Source organism: Pipistrellus kuhlii, unplaced genomic scaffold, assembly GCF_014108245.1.
Source record: "Pipistrellus kuhlii isolate mPipKuh1 unplaced genomic scaffold, mPipKuh1.p scaffold_m20_p_9, whole genome shotgun sequence".
Classification (NCBI taxonomy): Eukaryota; Metazoa; Chordata; class Mammalia; order Chiroptera; family Vespertilionidae; genus Pipistrellus; species Pipistrellus kuhlii.
The window spans coordinates 20,088,684-20,109,030 of record NW_023425595.1 but is presented as its reverse complement, the minus strand read 5'-3'; the positions used below and the strand labels follow the sequence as shown (position 1 = coordinate 20,109,030).

The following is a 20,347-nucleotide window of genomic DNA, read 5'->3' as shown; positions in this document are numbered from 1 at the left end:
TGGAAGTCTGAGGCACTGGTGAGCACGTTCCAGAAGCAGGGACGCTTGACTGGCACCTTTACCCAGGCTTGAGTAAGGTGTGCCCCTCCCAAATAAAAATAAGTGTCAGATGTATGGGGGAACTTTCCATTTTGTTCTCAGCGCTCTACATATGTTAACTCAATCCACACCATAACGTTATAGGGCAGGTATGATTATGACTCACATTTGACCAATAAAGAGACCGAGACACAAAGAGGTTAAGGTACTTGTCCATGGTCACGCAGTTAGTGAGTGGTGCAGCCGGGATTTGAACCCTGGAAGCCTGGCCCAGAGCCCATGTGGGCTGCAGTCCCCAGGTGAGTCTGGAGGAGCAGGCGTGAGTTTGCAGAAGGCCAGGGTGGATGGGCGGGCAGGCTGCGGACTAGCCAGAAAGCCACTCATGGTCTCTGCCTTTTTCAGATGAACATGCTGATGAGGCTGCAGGAGGCAGCCAACTACTCCAGCCCCCAGAGCTACGACAGCGACTCCAACAGCAACAGCCATCACGACGACATCTTGGACTCGTCCCTAGAGTCCACTCTGTGACAGGGCCCAGCCGCAGAGCCTGCCCACCTTCTCCTCCTCTCCCCACTGCACCTCCTTCCTCTGCACCATCCTGAAGATGCCCTCCTGAGCCAGCCCGGCCGCAAAATGTGCGCTGCAGGAACACCAAGCCCCCGGTCCTCCCAGCCAGTCTTGGGGGCAGGCATCCTGGGCCAGCGCCCTGGGACTCCTTCCTTCCACAATGAGAACTGCACTACCTTCGGTCTCATTTAAGTCATTGTTCTTGCCTTGTCGCTGTGACCTCCCCAAGTCGATGAAGATACATCTTGGGAAAGGATCGTCACCGTTGAAATGAAGAGGGTTACACATGGAAACCCCACTTGAAGCTCTAAAACCAAACAACATCCTGCCACGAGCTGCCCAGAGACAGAGAGACTGGAGCAAATCTGGAAACTCAAGACAGCACGGCTTCCCCTCACTCAGACCCCCTTGCCAAGTGGGTCTGGCCGCCAGCACCCTCACATCCATGCCAACTCACCCAGCTGGCCACAAGGAACTGGTGCTAACTAGGCACTTGCTTTGGTCACACAACAAACATCAGAGCCATGCACAGGGAAACCTTAGGAGAAAACACCTCATGCTCTCTGCTCTGTTTTCTAAATGGTGCTCTCCTTCCCCGAGGGGTATTTTGCCTGTCCCAGTCCAGCCACACCTTCCCCCATCACCTCCGGTGAGCCCACCAGTGTGCGTGCAGGAGTGAGAATGTGCCCGAGCGGACCTGCCAGGGCAGACAGCATGCGTCTGTCTACTTAGAAATGAATCAGGTTTCTTTTCTGCAAACACTGTGTTCGGTGAGAATTGGTCTCCTCTGGAGAACTGATGACCCCTTTGAGAATGAGATTGAGTTTCTCCCTTTCTGACTCTTTGATTTTGAAGATTTGTCTCCTTCTCCTGCCCTTCCACCCTACCCCCACCCCTTCTCATTCATGGTCAGAATCAATCCTTTGGTGAAAGTGAGAACCGCAGGAGTTGAGTCTTGGTTTTCAGTTGTCCATCCTCACAGTTCCACACACTTGCCTCCCGCTGGGGCCTGGGTCACCACGTCCCGTGGAGTGGACCGGGACCCCATCCTCAGCACGTGGGGGAGCCGGGACCTCTCTTGCCTTTCCTTCTCGTCCTTGAGGCTTCGGAACGCACGTCGACACCTCCAGCATGCCAGCCCCAACCTCAGGTGGGTGGTGAGGTAACCTCTCAAAAGACTTGCACTTTTCTCAGAACCAACGTGATGCAACTCAACTAGGGGTGGCGGCCACTCCCTCCTGGAAGCCCTGGCCCAGCCTCCATTGGACAAGCCTTGCCTGACCTCTTCGGTGCTGACCTTCCCAAAGCGATGCCTTACTGGTTTTGTACTAACCGTGTTCATGGATGAGTGTCGTGCCTGCCTGGGGTCCGTTTTTTTTTTTGTTTTTTTTTTAATTTTATTTTCCCCATCAGAGCAAACAGGGCTAAAAAGTCATCCACTCAGTTGGAGAACTCACGTTGCTGTGACTTTTATCTCATCCAAAAGACTCATTTGTATGGGTGTGTGACTATGGGAAAAAGAAAAGAAAAAAGGAAGAAAAAAAAAAGATCCATTTTTTAGGTTCTTAACAGTCTCCAGCTAACACGTAGGCAGAAGTTCCTCCAGGTCTATGTGATATCGCTGGTTCCACGTCGTGCTACTACATGTCTTGGACATACTGATATCTTCCTTACAGAGTGTGGTAACCTTTCAGTTGTTCGTTTTATAAGGAGAATCAATATTCCACCCCAGTGGGGGCATCTCTGTTAATGATCAGGGTTTTTATTCCATCTTTAGATTTCTATTTCTGAAGGTCCATCTCTATGTGTTTTCCTTTTACCACAGAGCTTGACCTGACACTGCTCACATTGTATTGGATAACCATTTTTTCCCTCCTCAAAGGGAAAAGGGGAATTTTTTTCCCACTAACTGGTGCATGGAAAAACCTCTCAACACTGTCCCAGTTTTAATCTCAGTAAACTCAGACTCTCATCTACTAAGCCTTCATCGGTCATTTGGGTGTGTGAGTGTGTCTTGTTCTGTTTTTCATAAAACTCTTAAACCATATAGTTAGCCTGTGATCACAGGCCAAACCCTGAGCCTTCTGGTTGACCTTAAGAGTGGTCCTTCTCAATGTATCTCCCAGTGATGACCTTACGCTCATACTGTGAATTTGGGAGGAGGTAAAATTGACTGCTCCTCATGGGCAGTTTTCCCAGTCACCTTGTGAGTAGACACCTGCCAATATTGTTTGAAGCACGTTTCTCTCTCTCTCTCCAACACCTTTTCTTCTCCCCTCTCCCACAGACTTTCCTCCCACTGGGTCCAGGCTCAGAACCGAGACCTCTGTCCTTGGTGCTGCCTGACTAGTGATAGTGATTCCGAGTAGTGTAGCCCTTGTGTGATTCACAACTCCGTGACCTTCCTAGAGCTTCGGGAAGCAGGGTTGTCTGATACACACATTTCTCCTCTTGGTCACATTTTACTTTATTTGTGTCACTCACCTTTGACAAAGTGACGTTGTGCTCATTTAGGGCTCTGTCCAAAATGCTTCCATTTTGCCTTTTTCTACAGTTAGGCTAATTTTGAAATGTATGAAATTCTATGCAACATTGATGTTGAGTTACCAATGGAAGCCAAAAGTTTCTTCCCAAACTGCCAAGACTTACTACACAGGCCATAAATGAGATGGGAATGCCTTTTCCTTTAAGTTTGGGGGTGGGGTAGGGGTGGGACCAGGAACGGGATTTGCCTACACCTTCCTTGTATTTTGGGAACAGTTTTTATTTAATTGTTTATGCTCTAAACTTTCAGAATTCTGTGTATTCAAATTAGGTTGTGGCGAATCTACTTCAAAAGGAAGAAAAATAATCCAACGTTGTGGATATTCAATGGGAGGTTTGCTGTATTGATCTAGTTGTTTTCCAGTGGAGCAGTTTATGAAATATGTTCTATAAGATGTACATTTCTCATTGTAACATAGAAATTGTAAATAATCGATTAAAGTGCTGCATTTTGATGAATTTTTTCTAGCCATTTTTAAAGAGAAAACTAGGAATTGAGTATTTTGTGTACGGTATGTTTCCACCCTCCCTCCCTTCCTCCTCCCCTCTCTCTCTCCCTATTTAATTTTCATTTGTCATGAGGTTTTTGGATTTTCCAGCGGTCTGCTGGAGATCATGCCCTACGTCATGGAGAATAAAGCTGATGATTGTACCAGTCTTAAATTATTCATGATTCAATAAAATTGATGCTTATTTATTCAGATTAGTGGTTTGGCTTTTCTGTGCTGGAGCAAGTCCTCCTAGGAGTTCAGTTTCACGCCAAGAGAAAGTCATTCTTATTCCGATGCAGCAAACACTGGGAGAGCCCACGACATTTGTAGACCTACCTTTGCCGTGATGTCATCAACATCCTACATCCTCTCAGTTTCTCATCTGAGTTACTGCTACTCATGGGGATCTTGTAGAAATGCAGATCCTGAGTGAGCATGTCCAGAGTGGGCCCAATACTCAAGCTCCCAGGTGATGTCCGTGCTCTGAGCCCTAGACCGCACTAGCAAGCAGTGTCAGTATCCCACTAGCCCACTCTTTGACCCCTTGGCACAAGAAAGACTTTTTAAAAATGTATTGAGTACCTACTAATTGCCACATGCTTCCAAAATCCCCCAATATAATCTGCAAAATGACCCTGGGGAAGTAAATATTCTTACTCCTATTTTACAGGAGAAAAGAAAACAGGCTCAGAGAAAACAACTTGCCCAGGGTTCTATAAGGGAAGAGGTGAGGTTTGGAGTTCCAATCCAAATCCCACCTCACTGGGCAGCTTCTAGTCTGGGGGCCCAGTTCCATGTTGCTGTTGACATCCATTGAACAGAGAGTGTAGGCAGTGGGAGATTACATCTTAGCATTTACTTCTAACAGCAGCAACAAGAATTGTCAAGGCTTGGTTCGAAGTGAGGCCTGCGGGTTCCCAGTGAAATGGCTCCTACACAGCTAGCTCAACTGCTGATGACGTGTGAAATCTAACTCATCGTAATGCACAGAAGTGGCCCAACCAGGGGGAGAGAAAGGATCCAGATGATCAGCACAGGCAGTTTTAATGCCTGTCAAAAAAATGAAGGGGAGCTTGTGCAAATGTTTCGGCAACAAGATGTCATGAATTTCTGAGATTTTTCCATATCAGGTTCTTCCCCATTGATACACAATATATTCTAATGTCATCTATGAAATATGATCACTGTATGTAAAGGGCATGATAGGACTTCTGTAAAAGAAGGGAACTGTGCATATAGAGACCTATTGTGTGCCCGACACTGTACTGAGAATTTCACCCCATCACACGGAATCACAGCACCTCTAGGTGGGTATGTTATCTCCATTTTTCAGGAGAAAACTAAAATGACTATTATTAAATAATGGTAGGAGTCTACCTGATTCAGAAACCCATGCCCTTTCTGCCACATGGTGCTCCTAACATCACTGTAGGTGGGACATTGAGGGGAGGATTACATACCCCTTTCACATTTGTTGTGTACTAGTAACTAGTTCCCCAGAAACTTAGCAACAAACATTTTCTCAATCTGTGTGGATTGGGAGTCCAGCATGGCCTAGCTGGGTCTCAGGCTGCAATCAACATGTCTCAAATATTTACAAGGAACATTAAAATCAAGAACTATCTAATAAAGAGAGAATATGCTAATTAAACCTCATGCCATCGCAAATATGGTGGCGCCCACAGCCACAAGATGGCAGCGCCTAGTCCCATCAGCCCTGCTGGGGTGGAAGGCGCATGGCAAGGCTGGGCCCATCACCAGGTGGGCCTGGCCACTCTGCGTGCCTGCCTCTAGAGTCCCCCAGTCCCCTCAGACCCCAGCCACCCAGGGCTAGCCCAACCTGCTGGTAACCATGGCCAGCCGAGGCTTGCACTGCTGGCAGTGGCAGCAGCAGAGGTGTGATGGGGTGGCGCTTCCCCTGATCGTCAGGTCGCCTCACTCCTGAGGGCTCCCAGACTATAAAAAGGGGCAGGCCAGGCTGAGTGCATGAATTTTCTAGTATTAAACATAATAGTATCAGGCCTCTAGTATTAAACATAATATTTAATGGTAAAATGTTGAATATTTTTTCTTTTAGATTAGTAAACAGGTAAGGATGCCTTCTCTTATCACATAATGTCACTGTCTTTAGAGATCCAAATGGTGCAAAGAAGCAAGAGGAAAAAATCCTGAGGATCGGAAAGGAAAGCAATTAGATTGTCTTTCTTCACATGTACTTAAGTAATCCAAAAGAATTAAAAATAATAAGTTGGATAAATTTGCTGGGTATGAAAGCAATACACAAAAATCAGTTGAACATCTATCGCAACCAAAAGTTTAAAAAATTAAAACATTCCAATTTAAGAGCATCAAAAATATCCAACACCTAGGAATAAATGCAATGTAAGATGTGCAAGAGCTCTACACAGAAATCTATAAAACATTATTGGGAGAAATTAAAGAGAGCCCAAAGAAATGGGTATACTTATGGATTAGAAGACTCCATGGAAAGATGTCAGTTCCTTCAAAATGGACTATAGATTTGATGCAATCCCACTCAAAAGCCCAACATAGTTTTTATGGAGTGGACAGGATGATTAAATATGTATATTGAAATACAAAGAGTGAAGCTCAGCCCATCAAAAATATCTTTCCACCAGAAGGGAGACTTGCTACAAAGAACATTAAGACAGTGTGGAATTGTTGAGAGAACTAACAAATAGTTCAAGAAAATAAAATAGAATAAACATTTCCAAATAATCCTAAGACATGTTTGTTCTCCTACATGGAATTATGAATAACGTCTCTGAGCAAATATCCTACTTCATGGAGAAGGGAACTTGACCCAGGACACATGGCAGTGGAATCTCATTAGTGGTTCTTGCTATAACGCTAGAGGTTGAGCTGCCCTCTTAAAGGCTTGGATAGGGCACCAGCTGGGTAGCTAGGATACATATGTTTGGGAAGTGGAAGAAGGAGTGGTCCCCTCCAGCAACCGACCTGGGGGATTTCTTATTTCCCATCCCTACAACTTCATGCTCTAAAATTAGAGGTGCTTGACCTGATGTGTGGGAGGCAGGTGGGTGGAGGTGGGAAGAGGATCCCTTCTATGCATCTACCACTGCGTTTAAAACTACCCCTGCTCCCTTATCACCTGGGACTGTTACACTTAGAGTGACAGGTGACTGACTCTTCTGCTGAGGAGTGAGGGCTGCAGCTTGTGAGCAGAGAGGAGCATGCCTGGAGCTCAGAGAGCTCTCGGGGATACCTCTTGCCGTTTCCATGCCTGGCAACAACTGTGAATGAGTATCTGTGGCCAACACAGCCCCATAAGGCCCAAGGAAACAGTTGCTGAGACCCCTCAGAAGTGAAGGTCTGGGTCATTCAGGCCTATGAAGTGCCATCTGAGGGGGAGGGTAACCCAGAATGGGGACTGAGAAAGGAGGTGCTGAAGAATAATCATAGCCCCAGGACCCGCTGTAACAGTGGATATTAACCCTCCTGTTCTAAGTCTTTTTTTTTTTTTTTTTTTTTTTTTTTTTTTTTTTTGAGATTGTGACCAGCCACCACCACCTTGGAACATTGATAACAGGCAGGGTTCAATGGGCCAAATGCATTGCAAGTCAGGGACTACCATAGGCACTGCTGGTGCCTCAATCTCCAGGTCCTGAATTCACCTGAGCCTGCAGTGGACAGCTGGTGCTGACAACCCCCATTTCTCTCTCTGCCTGAGTCCTTCCTTCAGTGCCACAGACACTTGTTCAGTCCCCGTTCACAGGGGAGTTAGTGCCCCAGGCACAACCTGTGGCTAATAAGACACAGGAGTGAGGGACAATGCTCTGCTTTCCCGGCCTCCTGTGGGACGAGTAGGAGGCACGTTCTATAGGCTCCTAGAGATTCCCCAATGGAATGGAACCCCAAGTGCCCACGGTGGCAGTTAAGGATCACACTTTGCTCCCTCACTCAGAGTTGTCACAAGAGGCACCTAGGGAGCCCCTCATAGAGTGAGTCCACCTTAAATTTTGTACCTGTGAGTGTTGGCCTTCACAATGAGATTTTGGAAAAGCACACGCTACCCTGGGCTAACCCCTCTGTCTTACAGGATTCAGAGAGGTGATGCACCCAACATGTTGACATCATGAAGCAATTCTTCCGTCTTCCTGGTCAGAACATGGGCTGGGGACCCTCAGAGGAAGGAGCTGGGTCCAGAGGGGAGGATGCAGAAGAGAGGCGTCTGGGTCCCAGGCTAAGGCTGGAGGACCACCTGACACAGGTCCGGCAGAGGGACCCCCATCCTGATGGACAGGTGAGTTCAAATGGTCACTGGAGCTTCCCTCACACTCACGAAGTCGGATGGCTTCAGGCAGAGTCTTGGGGTCTAGAGACCTGTTTACTGGTTCCTACCCTGGCTGCCTCCCTCAGAGAAGTCCCTCTCGGGACCATAGTTTTCCCATCTGTCTATTGAAGGCATTGGACTTGTGGCTCCTCAATGCAGCAATCCCACTAGCCCAGGAAGCACATGGGACACAGATGGTAGCCTCTGCCTTAGCCGTGGGGAACTAGAGTGTACCTCTCCCAGCTCCTGCAATCCAGGCTGCAATTACAGGCCCATTATACCTCAGAGTGGCCACGAGGGGGTAGCAAAGCCCAAGCAATGCCATTCCACGGGCTTTGCCTTTCAAAATTCTCTCTCTCTCTCTCTCTCTCTCTCTCTCTCTCTCTCTCTCTCTCTCTCTCTCTCTCTCTCTCCCTCCCTCCCTTCCTCCCTTCCTCCCTCTCGCTCTCCCTAATTTAGGTAAAATATTTGTTAAAAATTGAGTGTGGTATTTTCCCCTCTGGTCCATGCTTGGAGGATGAAACTGAATTCCCTATAATGAAATAGGAAAATGAATCGATGTGTTCCAGGCATCTTCCTAAGCCAAGTAATTTGCCTTTGTGGATTTCTGTGATCCACATAACAAGCATGTGACATTGGCATCCTCATCCACTCTCTTCAGAATGACTAGTTCAGAGACTTGTTGGTCTCACTAATCAGGGACAGACTAAGGGCTTGAACCAAGGGCCTGCCCGATTCACCGCACACCACCCTGGACCTGCAGCTGCCCAGGTGTTCACATCCTTAATCTCATGTTTGGTCCTCTTGGGCTCTGCATGTGAAGTCCTGAAGGCATTATTACACTTACAATAGGAATGTGGGACTCAGGGAGGGGAAAGAAATGGTCCCAGAACACACCCTATGAGCTAATGGTGCTGCCAGAACAAGAACCAGGTAACTACAGAAATAAAGAGGCCTACAGGCTTTGGAGCTGTACAGACTGGATTCAAATCCCAGCTCCACTATTTTTAAGCTGTGCACCTAAGTAGGCAGTTATTCCCTGAGCCTCCATTTGCTTATCTGTAAAATGAACTTGCCAATATACATCTGTAGTAAATGCTCTGTCCTTCTCAGCATCTGTCATCTGCTTCTTCATAACCGAACCCTGATAGTGTACAGGTATCTGCCCCTCCCACAATGGGTGATTGTGACTCAAGGAGGCAGACACCATCCCCTCCTTCCCACTTCCAGGGTGGAGTATATGGTCTAAAGTTAAACCCAGTCTGTTTCCTAGGTGTTAGGTCTTTAAACATCTAGGAAACCATGCTACTTGCAGGAGCCTTTGCAGAGGGGAGGACTTACCGGAAAGTTTCTTAGCTCTTAAGAGAGATTCTCAGAGCAGATCTGATTATCATCATGACTGGAGGTGACCTAGACCTGGTGCTGTCATCTTGAGATCAGCTTTAGGATGAAGTAATCCGAGGAGAGCAGAGCAGAGATAGAACCAGATTTTCTCGAGTAGTCCAGCCACTGACTCATCCTTGTGAGAGTGCATCCTCCCTGAGGACTTGCAGTTAAATGAGATAAAGGCATTGGCCTAAGTCTAGGTTTCCCCAGGCAGATCCTGCCTGAGGGAGGAACCTGCTGCTGAGATAAAGCGGTAAACTTGGGCAGGGCCTGGGGGCAGCAAGCCCTAAACCAATGGGAGCTGCTTCTCCTTGTTTTTTTTTTTTTTTTAAATATATGTATTTTATTGTTGACAGTATTACAGATATCCTCCATTTTCACCTTCGCCCCTCTACACTCAGCCCTTGTCCCACCCAAGGCCTTCACCGCACTGTTGCCTGTGTCCATGAGCTATGCATATATGCATACAAGTTATTTGGTTCATCTTTTCCCATCCCCTCTCCCTCTGCAGTCTGAGATCTGTCAGTCTGTTCATGCTCTGGACCTAGTTTGTTTTTGTTCATTAGATTCCATATATAAGTGAGATCATGTGATAGTTCTTTCTCTAACTGGCTTATTTCACTTAGCATAATATTCTCCAAGTCCCTCCAGGCTGACTCAAAGGGGAAGAGAGTCTTCTTTTTATAGCTGCATAGCATTCCATTGTGTTAATGTACCATAGCTTGCTTTTTTTAACCACTCATCTGATGGGCACTTGGGCTGTTTCCAGATCTTGGCTATTGTAAATAACCCTGCATGAACACAGGGGTGCATATAAGGCAAAGAAAACTGATGTGAGAACATGGTATGAGAACCTATTTCTTCAAATATGTATACATAAACCAGGCCTCTGTAAACTAGTCTGTTCAAGGCCTTGGCAATAGCTAGTAACTGTTCAGTCCTGGATATTTCCCCCAGAACTACAGCTTTAAAAGGAGAGTTTTCTTAGAATACAAACCTTACGTTAGCACTGCTTGCATCACCAGTCCCAGTAAATCAGTCCTTTTGGCTTGAGAATGAGGAATTCAGTGGCAGCTGCTTGCTGACATGAAACTTTTTGCTAAGAACAACCAAAACATACTCTCTCACCCCTTGATCTGCTTTGCTTAGTTTATTAGTGAATGCTGGGAAGTGGTATTTACAGAAAAGTTTAGTATCATGTAGGGATGGCCTGTCCTCTCCCATTGGGGTGCCTATGTGGTATAAATAATCCTATTTTAATCCCAGTCTAAACATGGGCCTAAAACAAGATGTTTGTGCCAAGAAGAATTCTAGGAGGCTTTACCCCTGATGGTGGGAAGTGGAGGGTTAGGGATGAGCAGGGTAAATAATAGAATCATCAGCCCCACCGAGCTGGGGCAGGGGGTGGTGTGCACATTTTCATTGCTTTGGATAACCAAAGTGGGGTGTGGGAAGGGGTGAAGATTTGGGTTTTATGGTGCCCCTGCCCTTAGTGGGAAGAGAATGTGCTAGACTCTCTGGAAATTGGGGGAGAGTTACTTGGCCTCAGTTTCCCATTGTGTCAGAGGCTGATACTCAGCCTTCCATGCAGGGTTACAGTAAAATTAGGTGCAGAGCAAACGAAAGCTGCAGCACTATGCCCAGCACACTAGGACTCTGGAGTCATTTCTGTTATTTTATTTATATTTGAAAAAAAGGGGGAAATAAGCATTTTGGAAATGTTTTGCTTAGTAGCTGCTTGTTTTAACTTATTGGCTCTTAAGTAAGAACATTTTCTTTCACCATCACTGTCTACAACCACATTCCAGATATATTCTTCTTTTTGTAATATATTTTTATTGATTTCAGAGAGGAAGGGAAAAGGCAAGAGAGAGAGAAACATTTATGATGAAAGAGAATCATTGATTGGCTGCCTCCTGCCCTCCCCCTACTGGAGATCAAGCCCACACCCCAGGCATGTGTCCTGACCTAGAATAGGAACCGTGACTTCCTGGTTCATAGGTAGACACTCAACCACTGAGCCACGCCAGCTGGGCCCAGATACATTCTTCCCTCTGCTCTTTCTGGATGTTCCTTGAAATTATATGGTATATGCTTTCTGTTTCTTACCCCATAAAAATCATATCATCCTTTAAGGCTTTGAGCAAATGTCTCCACAAAGCCTTCTCAGATGCTCTAGTGCTGGGCAGAGGACATAACCAGGAAGATCTCTGAATCTGTAAATGGGATAGCGTGGATGAAAGAAGATGATATATATTAAATGCTGATTATTATATCCAACACATAGTACATTACTCTAAAGAATAGCTTCTCTTTTAGGTAGTGCCAATGAGAATGGAAAGAAAACTAGGAAGTCTACTAAGGATGTACATACAGCCAAAACTAGTTTTGCTCAGTGGATAGAGCACCAACCTGCTGATTGAAAGGTCTCAGGTTCTATTCCCATCAAGGGCATGTATCTTGGTTGCGGGCACATCCCCAGTAGGGGGTGTGAAAGAGGCAGCTGATTGATGTTTCTCTCTCATTGATGTTTCTAACTCTCTATCTCTCTTTCTCTCTAAAATAAATAAATAATTAAATAAATAAATAATTAATAAAATATGTTTAAAAAAGAAAAAAGGATGTACATACAGGGACAGGCCTCAGTGGTTGATTCCTTGTATGGAATGGGAAGGAGATGGAGGGGACAGGGATGACACTTGGGTCTCTAATTTTTGAGCAAGAGAAATGAAGCTATTCATGGAGTTAGGGACAAAAGTGGGTTGTTTGTTTTTTGTTTTCTGTGGAGGTTTCATTTTTGTTGTTTTGTTTGGATGAAATGTTGCAACTAGAAGACATGGCACTTGGTCCTAGGCATGTGGACTTTAACAAGTTCTTGGGACACCCAAGATATCCAAAGACTGTTGGCTATATGGGTCTGCATCTGAGGAGAGAGGTATTTGAGTGTCTCTTACTTCTTCTCTCTTTCTTTCTATCATGGGCCTAAGTTATCCTTCAATTCATTTGAAGGATTTATAACTTCCAGACCCATAGTTTAAACTCTAGAGTGTCTCTGTCCCTCCTTTTAATTTATTTATCCACTCAACACATATCAAATGCCTACTATCTGTTAGGGACAATGCATGACACTAGGAAAACAGTATGCAAAATGGACATGATTCTTACCCTTGTGATGCTCAGCTGAGACACTAACATGAGAAAAACATTCAGCATTTGTGGTTCTTAAGTAAAGCTTTATGAGCACAGAGAATAGCATATAATTTTAAATTTTCCAGAGTATTGTTTTCTCTTTCTGTTTTTTAGCTTTTATTACTATCGGGAAAAGCTTTATTTATACTATACTAGTATAATGTTTATTGCTTTGAATTCTACCTTGTCTTATGATAATATTGCTACCTCAAATTTTTTCATTTACATGCCATAATTTTGACCACTGCTGGATTTTATCTCTTCTAACATGTGAGTTATTTTTCCACTTAACTTAATGTTTTGTTAAAACTGACATTTGAAAAAACTCATAACATAAAATTTACTATCACAGTCATTTTTAAGTTGCAGCTCAGTAGTACTAACTAGATTCACATTGTTGTATAACAGATCTTCAGACTTTTTTCATCTTGTAAAACTGAAACTCTGTATCCATTGAACAACAACTCCCTATTTCTCATTCACCCCGCCCCTGCGTTGCAACCACAATTCTTTTTGTTTCTATGAGTTTGACTATGTTAGACACCTTATATATATGGAATCAGATAGTATTTGTCTTTTTATTAGTAGCTTGTTTCACTTACCATAATGTCCTCAAGGTTCTCATATGCTAAACATGTGATAGAATTTATTTCCTTTTTTGAAGGCTGAATAATATTTCATTGTGTGTGTATACCACATTTTCTTTATCCATTCCTCCTTTTATGGACATCTGTAAATAGTGAGTGACATGAGTGTGAGTACCTCTTGGCCATTGTGGATAATGCTGCAATGAGCACAGATGTCCCTCCAGATGCAGACATTAATCTAGCTCATGCCTGAAAAGGGTTTTGACTATAACTAAAATTGCAGGCTTGAGCTGACAGGGAGGAGACCATGGGCCACTTCTGGCCAGGATTCCATCGCTGGTTGTCTAAGAGCAACGACAGAGTGAAGGAGAAATACGAGTGGCTGAAAGTTTCCTGTCTGAAAGGGCATAGGCCGATCCTGTGCAGGATGTCATGCTCAGCACTTCCCTGTGGAAGGAGAAGTGTGAGGGTTTCTTGAATTAAAAAAAAAATATATGACAATCAAGTTGTTGTTTTTTCCAAATTCTCATGATTATAAATAATAAGGAAAACAGGAACAGGCTCAGCAGGGGAGGATATGAAAACCTCAGCATGGAGGAGGCCCCTTGTGTTACTTGGAAAGAGAGTTCATTGTGAAAAGAATATATTCATACTTTACATGTAGTACAGACTACTGAAATTTAAGCTTAACATGTGTTCTGACTATTGGGATGTGGATTATGATAATAAAGGAAGTGGGTCTGTGTGGCTGATGCAACAAGACCAATCTCTCAAAGGGCACAAAAGCCCCAGAACATCTAACCTGATGTTCTGAACTCTCTCGGCTGTTGACTCTCTTAAAGAACTTCAGTTTCACTTGGAGGGGGCCAGAGTCTGGATCTGGACTCCCAGTTCATGCCTGTGGGTGGCATTCCTAATAAAATTAGTTCATACACAGAAGTCAAGACCAGCTATGAGTTTCTTAGGAACTATGCTTTCAAGGAGAAAAGAGAAAACCACTACAAACATAAACCACTTACACTTTCATTGGTTTCTCTTAGTCCATCATTTCAGTCCTTAGAGAAGAGGAGAAGGAATATTGACTTGTTTGTACTCTACTGGAGCTTCTTGTAATCATAGCAAATATGCTTATTTTGTGGGACAGGGAAGCAGAGAAGGCACTGGCTTGGGAGTCTGAGATGGGTTCAAGTTCCAGCTTGGGCACTAAGCAGTGGGGTGGCTTCAGACATGTGCCTTCCTGTCTTGAATGTCAGCCTGCCTTCTGTGAATGCCTGCAGCACTCAGACTAGATGTGTCATTTATTTCAGCTCTAATACTCTGTGAATTAATGATATCACTTGTGCCTTGGGTGCATTCTACTTTTTATTTGGCATTTGTTCATTTGATACATATATACATATATAAAAAATCTGTACATGGTAAAAATACAAAATATTTCTTTATAAGTTATGCCATTAAACAGCTACCTTTTTAACGTTTAAAAACCATTGCAAAAAGAAAAGAGAAGGAAGTCTAGCCAGTCCTTTAGTCACTCACAATAACCTTGGTATAAAATATCCATACAATACATGTGTACAAAATAGTGTACAGTTCATAAAAGCTGTGCCAAGACAGCAAAGTTCAGTAAAGAAAATAATATCAAAGAGGCTTGTGGGTCTCTCTCTCTCTCTCTCTCTCTCTCTCTCTCTCTCTCTTTATCGTGCCCAGTGCTCAGGAGCTTTGCAGGTCAGTGAAATTTCCCCAGAAATAATACAAGGGCATAAGGCAGAGTGCTTGGTGCATATACTATGGATGCAGAAATTATTTAAAAAAAAAAAAAAAAAAAAAAAAGCTTTAACACACACATCCAGAAATAGAGACTGACATTTCCTCCTATTTAGGGAACTCAATTCTTTGCCCAGAGAGTGTTTGGAATATGACAGAAAAGACTCAGGATTTGTGTTATACTTTAGGCCAGAAGGTCCAGGTAAGAACTCTTTCTTTTTGGAAATTCTTTAGTTTTCTCAGGGCAGTGTCATGGGAAGACGGTTACCAGGATCTGGAGTTGGGTAGGAGGCCCTTGCTACCCCAGACAGGGAGGTGGAGGGATCTAAGACGCCAGGGTTCTTGACGTTAGAAGCTGGTTGTGGCCCCTACCTGGGTTTCCTCCTCCACACAGGTCTCCCACCTCAGAGGTTTATCGCTGCTAAGGACCAGCAGGGCCTAGCTCCCCTCTAAACCCAGGCTGTGAGGGAACGCGCCACTGTGTTTAAAATAGCTTGCAATAAAGATGGAAGGTAGCCCTTGGGTACCAGTTAAAGCTGGGGCCAAGGCCTGCATTTCACTTGTGTGGAGAGGGCAGTTAAGAGGTGTCTGGGGAAATGCTCCTTTGGGCCATGGAAGGGGCGGGGGCGCCCTTGATAAGGTGACGGGTCCACCGTGGGAAGCAAGTGAACACCCCACTGCACCCACTTCTCCCATTTCAAAGCACTTAGAAACAGTACCCAAAGCTCTTAGAAACAGTACCCCGGGGCGAGGGAGGCTTCTAAGACACCGTGATCTCCTCTTCCTCGCCCTCGTCCTCCTCCTCGGAGTCCGAGAAGTCCGAAGGTTTGCCTGGGCTGCTTGTCGAGTGCGCAGGGGAGGCGGGCAGGGGCCCTTCCAAGCGCGGGTCCCGCAGGTGCCGAGGATGGAGGGACGCGTGGTAGGCCAGGCTGGGGCCAGGGCTGGCCCGGCCCTCGTCTTCCTCTTCCTCGTCCCCCGGGCCCTTTTGGCCCACATCGCTGAGGTCCGGGTGCGGGTTGAGTTTGGTGGGAAGGGTCTGCTCTCGGCAGCCCCCGCTGGACAGCAGCTCGCGCTCCTTGGAGTTCCGCCACTTCATGCGCCGGTTCTGGAACCAGATTTTCACCTGGTGGGCGAGGGGCAGAGAGCAGGGCGGAGGCCGAGGTGAGCGCAGACCCCTCCTCAGAGGTGAGGGCTTGGGCGGGATGTTGGGGGAGGAGGGGGAAGGCAGCTGTGTCCTTCCCTTCCTACCCTGACCCCCATCCCCTGCTGTGGATCTCCGCATTAAATCCCCTCACCCCCATCTCCACACCTCTCGCCGAACCCAGGCCCAGATGGTCAGGGATGGGACGCTGAGTCCCAGGAGGTAGGGAGGGGACTGTCCGGAACAGCCCAGAGAAAGCTGGGTGCTGCACACATTCCCTCCCTGCTAGGCCTTCCTGTCCCCTTTCTGCACAAGCAACCCAACTAGGGGTTCCAGAAAATTGTAGGAGTCCTGGGGGAGGGGAAGCTCGTGAGGACGGGGCTGTGCGGGGCGGCTCTTACCTGGGAGTCTTTCAGGCCCAGCTTGGCCGCCAGCTTCTTGCGGTCGGGCTTACTGATGTACTTCTGCTTCTGGAACATCTTCTCCAGCGCCTTGCGCTGCACGTCCGAGAACACGGCTCGGCGCAGCATGCCCCGGCGGGGCTTTCCGCGAGAGGCCAGCGGCCAGGAGAAGGTCCCGGGGATGGGCACGACGCTGGAGGAAGCTGCGGGGGCGGGAGAGGGGGGGAGAGGAGAGGAGAGAGAAGCGAGGGAGGGGTAGTGAGTGGGCGGAGCCCGCCACGGTGGGAGCACCTGCCTCCCCAGTCACCCCCCACCCTGTTGTCTCTCTGATCCCTGCATCTCTTTAAAGTTCTCGCTTTTCTCCCCCTGGAGAACCGCCACGAACCTACAGACCTAGGAGAGCGAAGGGCGCTTTCCGCCCAGATAACGTTCCCTTTCAACCGCGCAAACCCGGATTAGGTAAATCTACCGAAAACGCAGAAAACAGCTCCCACAGCAGCCTGTTTTCGTTTTTCCATTCAGCGATCTCAGGGAAACAAACCTGTGGACCTCAGCTAACTTAGCCACAGAAAAAATAAACTACAACACTAAACTATCCAGCTGAGGCCACTGGGTTTCCTTAAAAGCTTTTATTACCTTGGTGGCTTTTGCCTTCTTTGCCTTCTTTCCATGAAAATGAGATGCTTTACTGATTCGATAGCGAAGAGAAAAATCCTCTTTGGATTTTTAAAAACCCAATCAGTATTCATCATATATATATATATATATATATATATATATATATATATATATATATATATATTTCCTCCCCTCCCCCACAAATGGTAAAGAATTCAGCTGGAAAACATGAAAAGTGGCAGCTAATTAGCACATGGACCGATTCCCAATGGGTATTGGCATGGTAAAAAAGGGGAGAGTTTCGCTTTAAGGGAAGGGGTGGGGGACCAAAAGAAACAGAGCCTCTAATGAAGCGTGAATGGTAATTGTGTAGTAATGAACTAACAGAAAAAGACTGAGGACAAGCAGCGAAAGCCATATATTACTGGGACAAAAGAGATTTACACTTTCAAACTAAACACAACTGCGGGCCAAGACCATTGGGAGAATACTGATGGCAGAGGCTTCTCTCCCGCGAATCATTTTCATTAAATGGACATGAAAAGCTATTTAGAAAGCTCGGGTTGTTTTTGTTAGAGCATTGAGACTGGAGAGAAAGGGAGCAAATTCCATTATCAGCCGCAGCATGAATGGTGGTTGGCGGTGGTTGGCGAATTCTCTCTCCCCCTTTTTAAAAATCAACTGCTTGTTTTTCTGGCTGATAGTTGGGAGTGCGGTTGTGGCTTTCCCATCCCCCACTGACCATGCCCCTCTCCTGCCTGTGTAGGGGCTCCTCCGGGGCCTTCAGAGTCTTGACCAGGTGCAGCGTTTTTGAGCCATCCCTGGGGCTCCAGGAGGAAAATCTCACGGAACCTGTTTAAGGTGCTTCTTTTTTATTTATTTATTTATTTATTTTATTGATTTTGTACAGAGAGGAAGGGAGAGAGTTAGAAACACCAATGAGAGAGAGTCATTGATCAACTGCCTCTTGCACACCCCCTACTGGGGATGGGCCCTGCAACCAGGGTACATGCCCTTGACTGGAATCGAACCCGGGACCCTTCAGTCTCCAAGCCAACGCTCTATCCATTGAGCCAAACCGGTTTCGGCTAAGGTGCTTCTTTTTTAGATGAGGAACAACTCCGGGCTTCCCCAAGACTTATTTTTTATCAGACTAGGGGTCCTTTAAAAAAATATGGCTGTGGGGGAAGGCTATGAGAAGAGGTTGGGAAATCAGGTTGGATAAAGAAGATTGGGGGGTTGTGGGGGGTTCTAGCCTCCCTTCTCCAGGGCGACCCCAGGCATCCCACACAAGAGGGCACCCCATGTGGTCTCGTGGAAAGCCCGGAGCCCCTGAATGAGTCTTAAAAAGAAATTAGCCCCGGCTGGTAGGTGTCTCTGGATAGCTCGGAGGGGCTAAGGGCCGGTCTGTGTGTGGCTGCCCGGAGGAGCTGACCAATTGGTCATGGTGCTGAAACCTTTGTGGGGAATCGTGGCCAAGTGCACTGACTCTGTGGGAAAACGGCGGCGTGAAGGGATGCCAACAGCTCCTCGCCGGGGAGGGAACCGCCTCAAATTGGGACCATGACAATTCCTGCTAATTTGTAGAGCAGGGAATTGGTGCAAAGTGTCAAGCAGTCACCGCTTGTGCTAAATAGGGCATCAAATTGGCGCGACGGATTCGTGAATGTTGTACGCCTCGCAACCTCTGAACCAGAGCGTAACCCCGAGGGGTGGACAGAGAAATATGGCTTCGGAGCAGGGAGCTACGGGCAGGAACTGGGGCGCCGCTCAGCCTCGCGAAGGGGAGGGGAGGGAGGTGAGACCTACCTGGGAAATACGAAGATCTGATGAAAGGCTGGAAGGAACCTTCGAAGTAGGGAAAGGCGAAGGTCTTGGGAGGGCCGCTCTGGAGCAAGGCGGGGGATGCTTCTGGAAGAGAAAGAGGGAGGAGGAAAAGAGAGGGAGACGGAAAGGGAATTTGATAACGCACTTGATTATTCTGCTCATGGAATGCATGGTATGATTAACCCTTCGGCTGGTTTCAAAGGCGTCTTCCTCAATGTGCTCACAGAATTAAATCTAATGTTCCCCTAACATGTCTCATCTGCGGGAAATTTTCCTTCATTTATCCTCAAAATAGTCCTCAGAGTTGTCTCTTTCCCCCTCCCCTCACTCCAGTCTCATCCTAGGCACTAATGAGATATAGGTAGGAGTGAGGTGAGGAAGAAAAGAATTGCAGATACCTATACCAGCCAAGCTAGTAAGTATATATTGTCTTGAGTTAAAAAAATAAATACATAAAAATCGGCTCCCTGAGGCTGGAGGGCCGAAACCCAGACGCCCAGCAGCGCGCGCTCAGTTTAGCTGCGGCAGGGAACTGGGCGCTCCCTGCGCCTGAGCTGCTCAAGTTCACCCTGAGGGTGGGGGGAGCCTGGGAGCTTTTGTTCCCGGGAATCCTCCAAACCTAAAGCCTCCCATGGCGCGACGTGAGGCCCCCCGGGATGGGGCGCACACGTGGGCGCCGATGTGTGCGTGGGTACCCGCCGCGGAGAGGAAACTGAGGCCAGAAGGACTCCACCCCTGGCCGGGCCCTCATGCGTTTTGCGCTCACTTACTCACCATTTCTGGGAGCGGAGGAGAGAATGGCATTCACTCCAAACTTCAGGAACGTAGGCTCCCTGGCAGGGGAGACGGCGGTCTGCGGCGATCCGCCCCGCCGGCTGCCGGGACTCGGGGAGCCCAGATCCGACGCCACGGTGTCTGGGAGACTCGCGGGGGTCCCCTGCCTGGGGGGCGACATGCTAGCCGCGGGCACGCTGCGGGGCAGGTAGGCAGGGGGTCGGCTGATGCGGATCAGATCCTCGACCAGGAAGCTAGAGTGTCCGGAAAACGCCGACTGCAGAGACTGGGGCAGCGTTAAGGTGGGTGTGGGGCGCAGGAGGCTGGGGTACCCGGCGGGGGGCGCGAGGAGCCCCGGGAACATCATGGTAGGCGCGAGGCGGGCGTAGGAGCCCTTCTTCCAGTGGCTGCAGGGTAAATGCCTGGCTTCCCGCCCCTCCCGTCCCCCGCGGTACCCTCTCTCTCTTGGGCTTAGCAAAAAAGTCTCCAAATAAGGAACGCTGCTGCCACAGGCCTGGCGCCTGCGAGTCCTCCGTGGTCCTCCCGTCGAGGTGATGGTTTTATAGGGGCCCGCCCGTTAAAGCGCTTTGAAAAGTGACAGCTCTGACAATGAAGTTCAACAAAGTTCTCCACTGGAGCTTCATTCGCCAGGGGCTCTGGGCGCTCTGATTGGCGCAGGGGGTGCAATTTATGATTGGATTAGT

The 20,347-nt window shown here is 47.2% G+C and overlaps 2 protein-coding genes across 9 annotated transcripts in view; one reads left to right on the top strand and one right to left on the bottom strand.

Moving 5' to 3' along the window:
- The window catches only part of NAV2 (neuron navigator 2), a 355,228-nt gene extending 351,377 nt beyond the window's left edge, over positions 1–3,851 (top strand). For all 8 annotated transcript variants that reach the window (XM_036426216.2, XM_036426215.2, XM_036426219.2 and 5 more), the window contains one exon: positions 442–3,851. In XM_036426216.2, the coding sequence (XP_036282109.1) occupies positions 442–567 (126 nt within the window). In that variant the 3' untranslated portion in view covers positions 568–3,851. The remainder of the gene's footprint in view (positions 1–441) is intronic.
- An 11,442-nt stretch (positions 3,852–15,293) lies between these two features.
- DBX1 (developing brain homeobox 1) lies at positions 15,294–20,069 on the bottom strand. Its single transcript, XM_036426226.2, has 4 exons — positions 19,644–20,069; positions 18,852–18,953; positions 16,425–16,627; positions 15,294–16,005 (listed from the first exon to the last, which is right to left on the bottom strand). The coding sequence occupies exons 1-4, from the start codon at positions 20,008–20,010 to the stop codon at positions 15,643–15,645; spliced, it is 1,035 nt and encodes a 344-aa protein (XP_036282119.1). The 5' UTR covers positions 20,011–20,069; the 3' UTR covers positions 15,294–15,642.
- Positions 20,070–20,347: the final 278 nt, after the last annotated feature.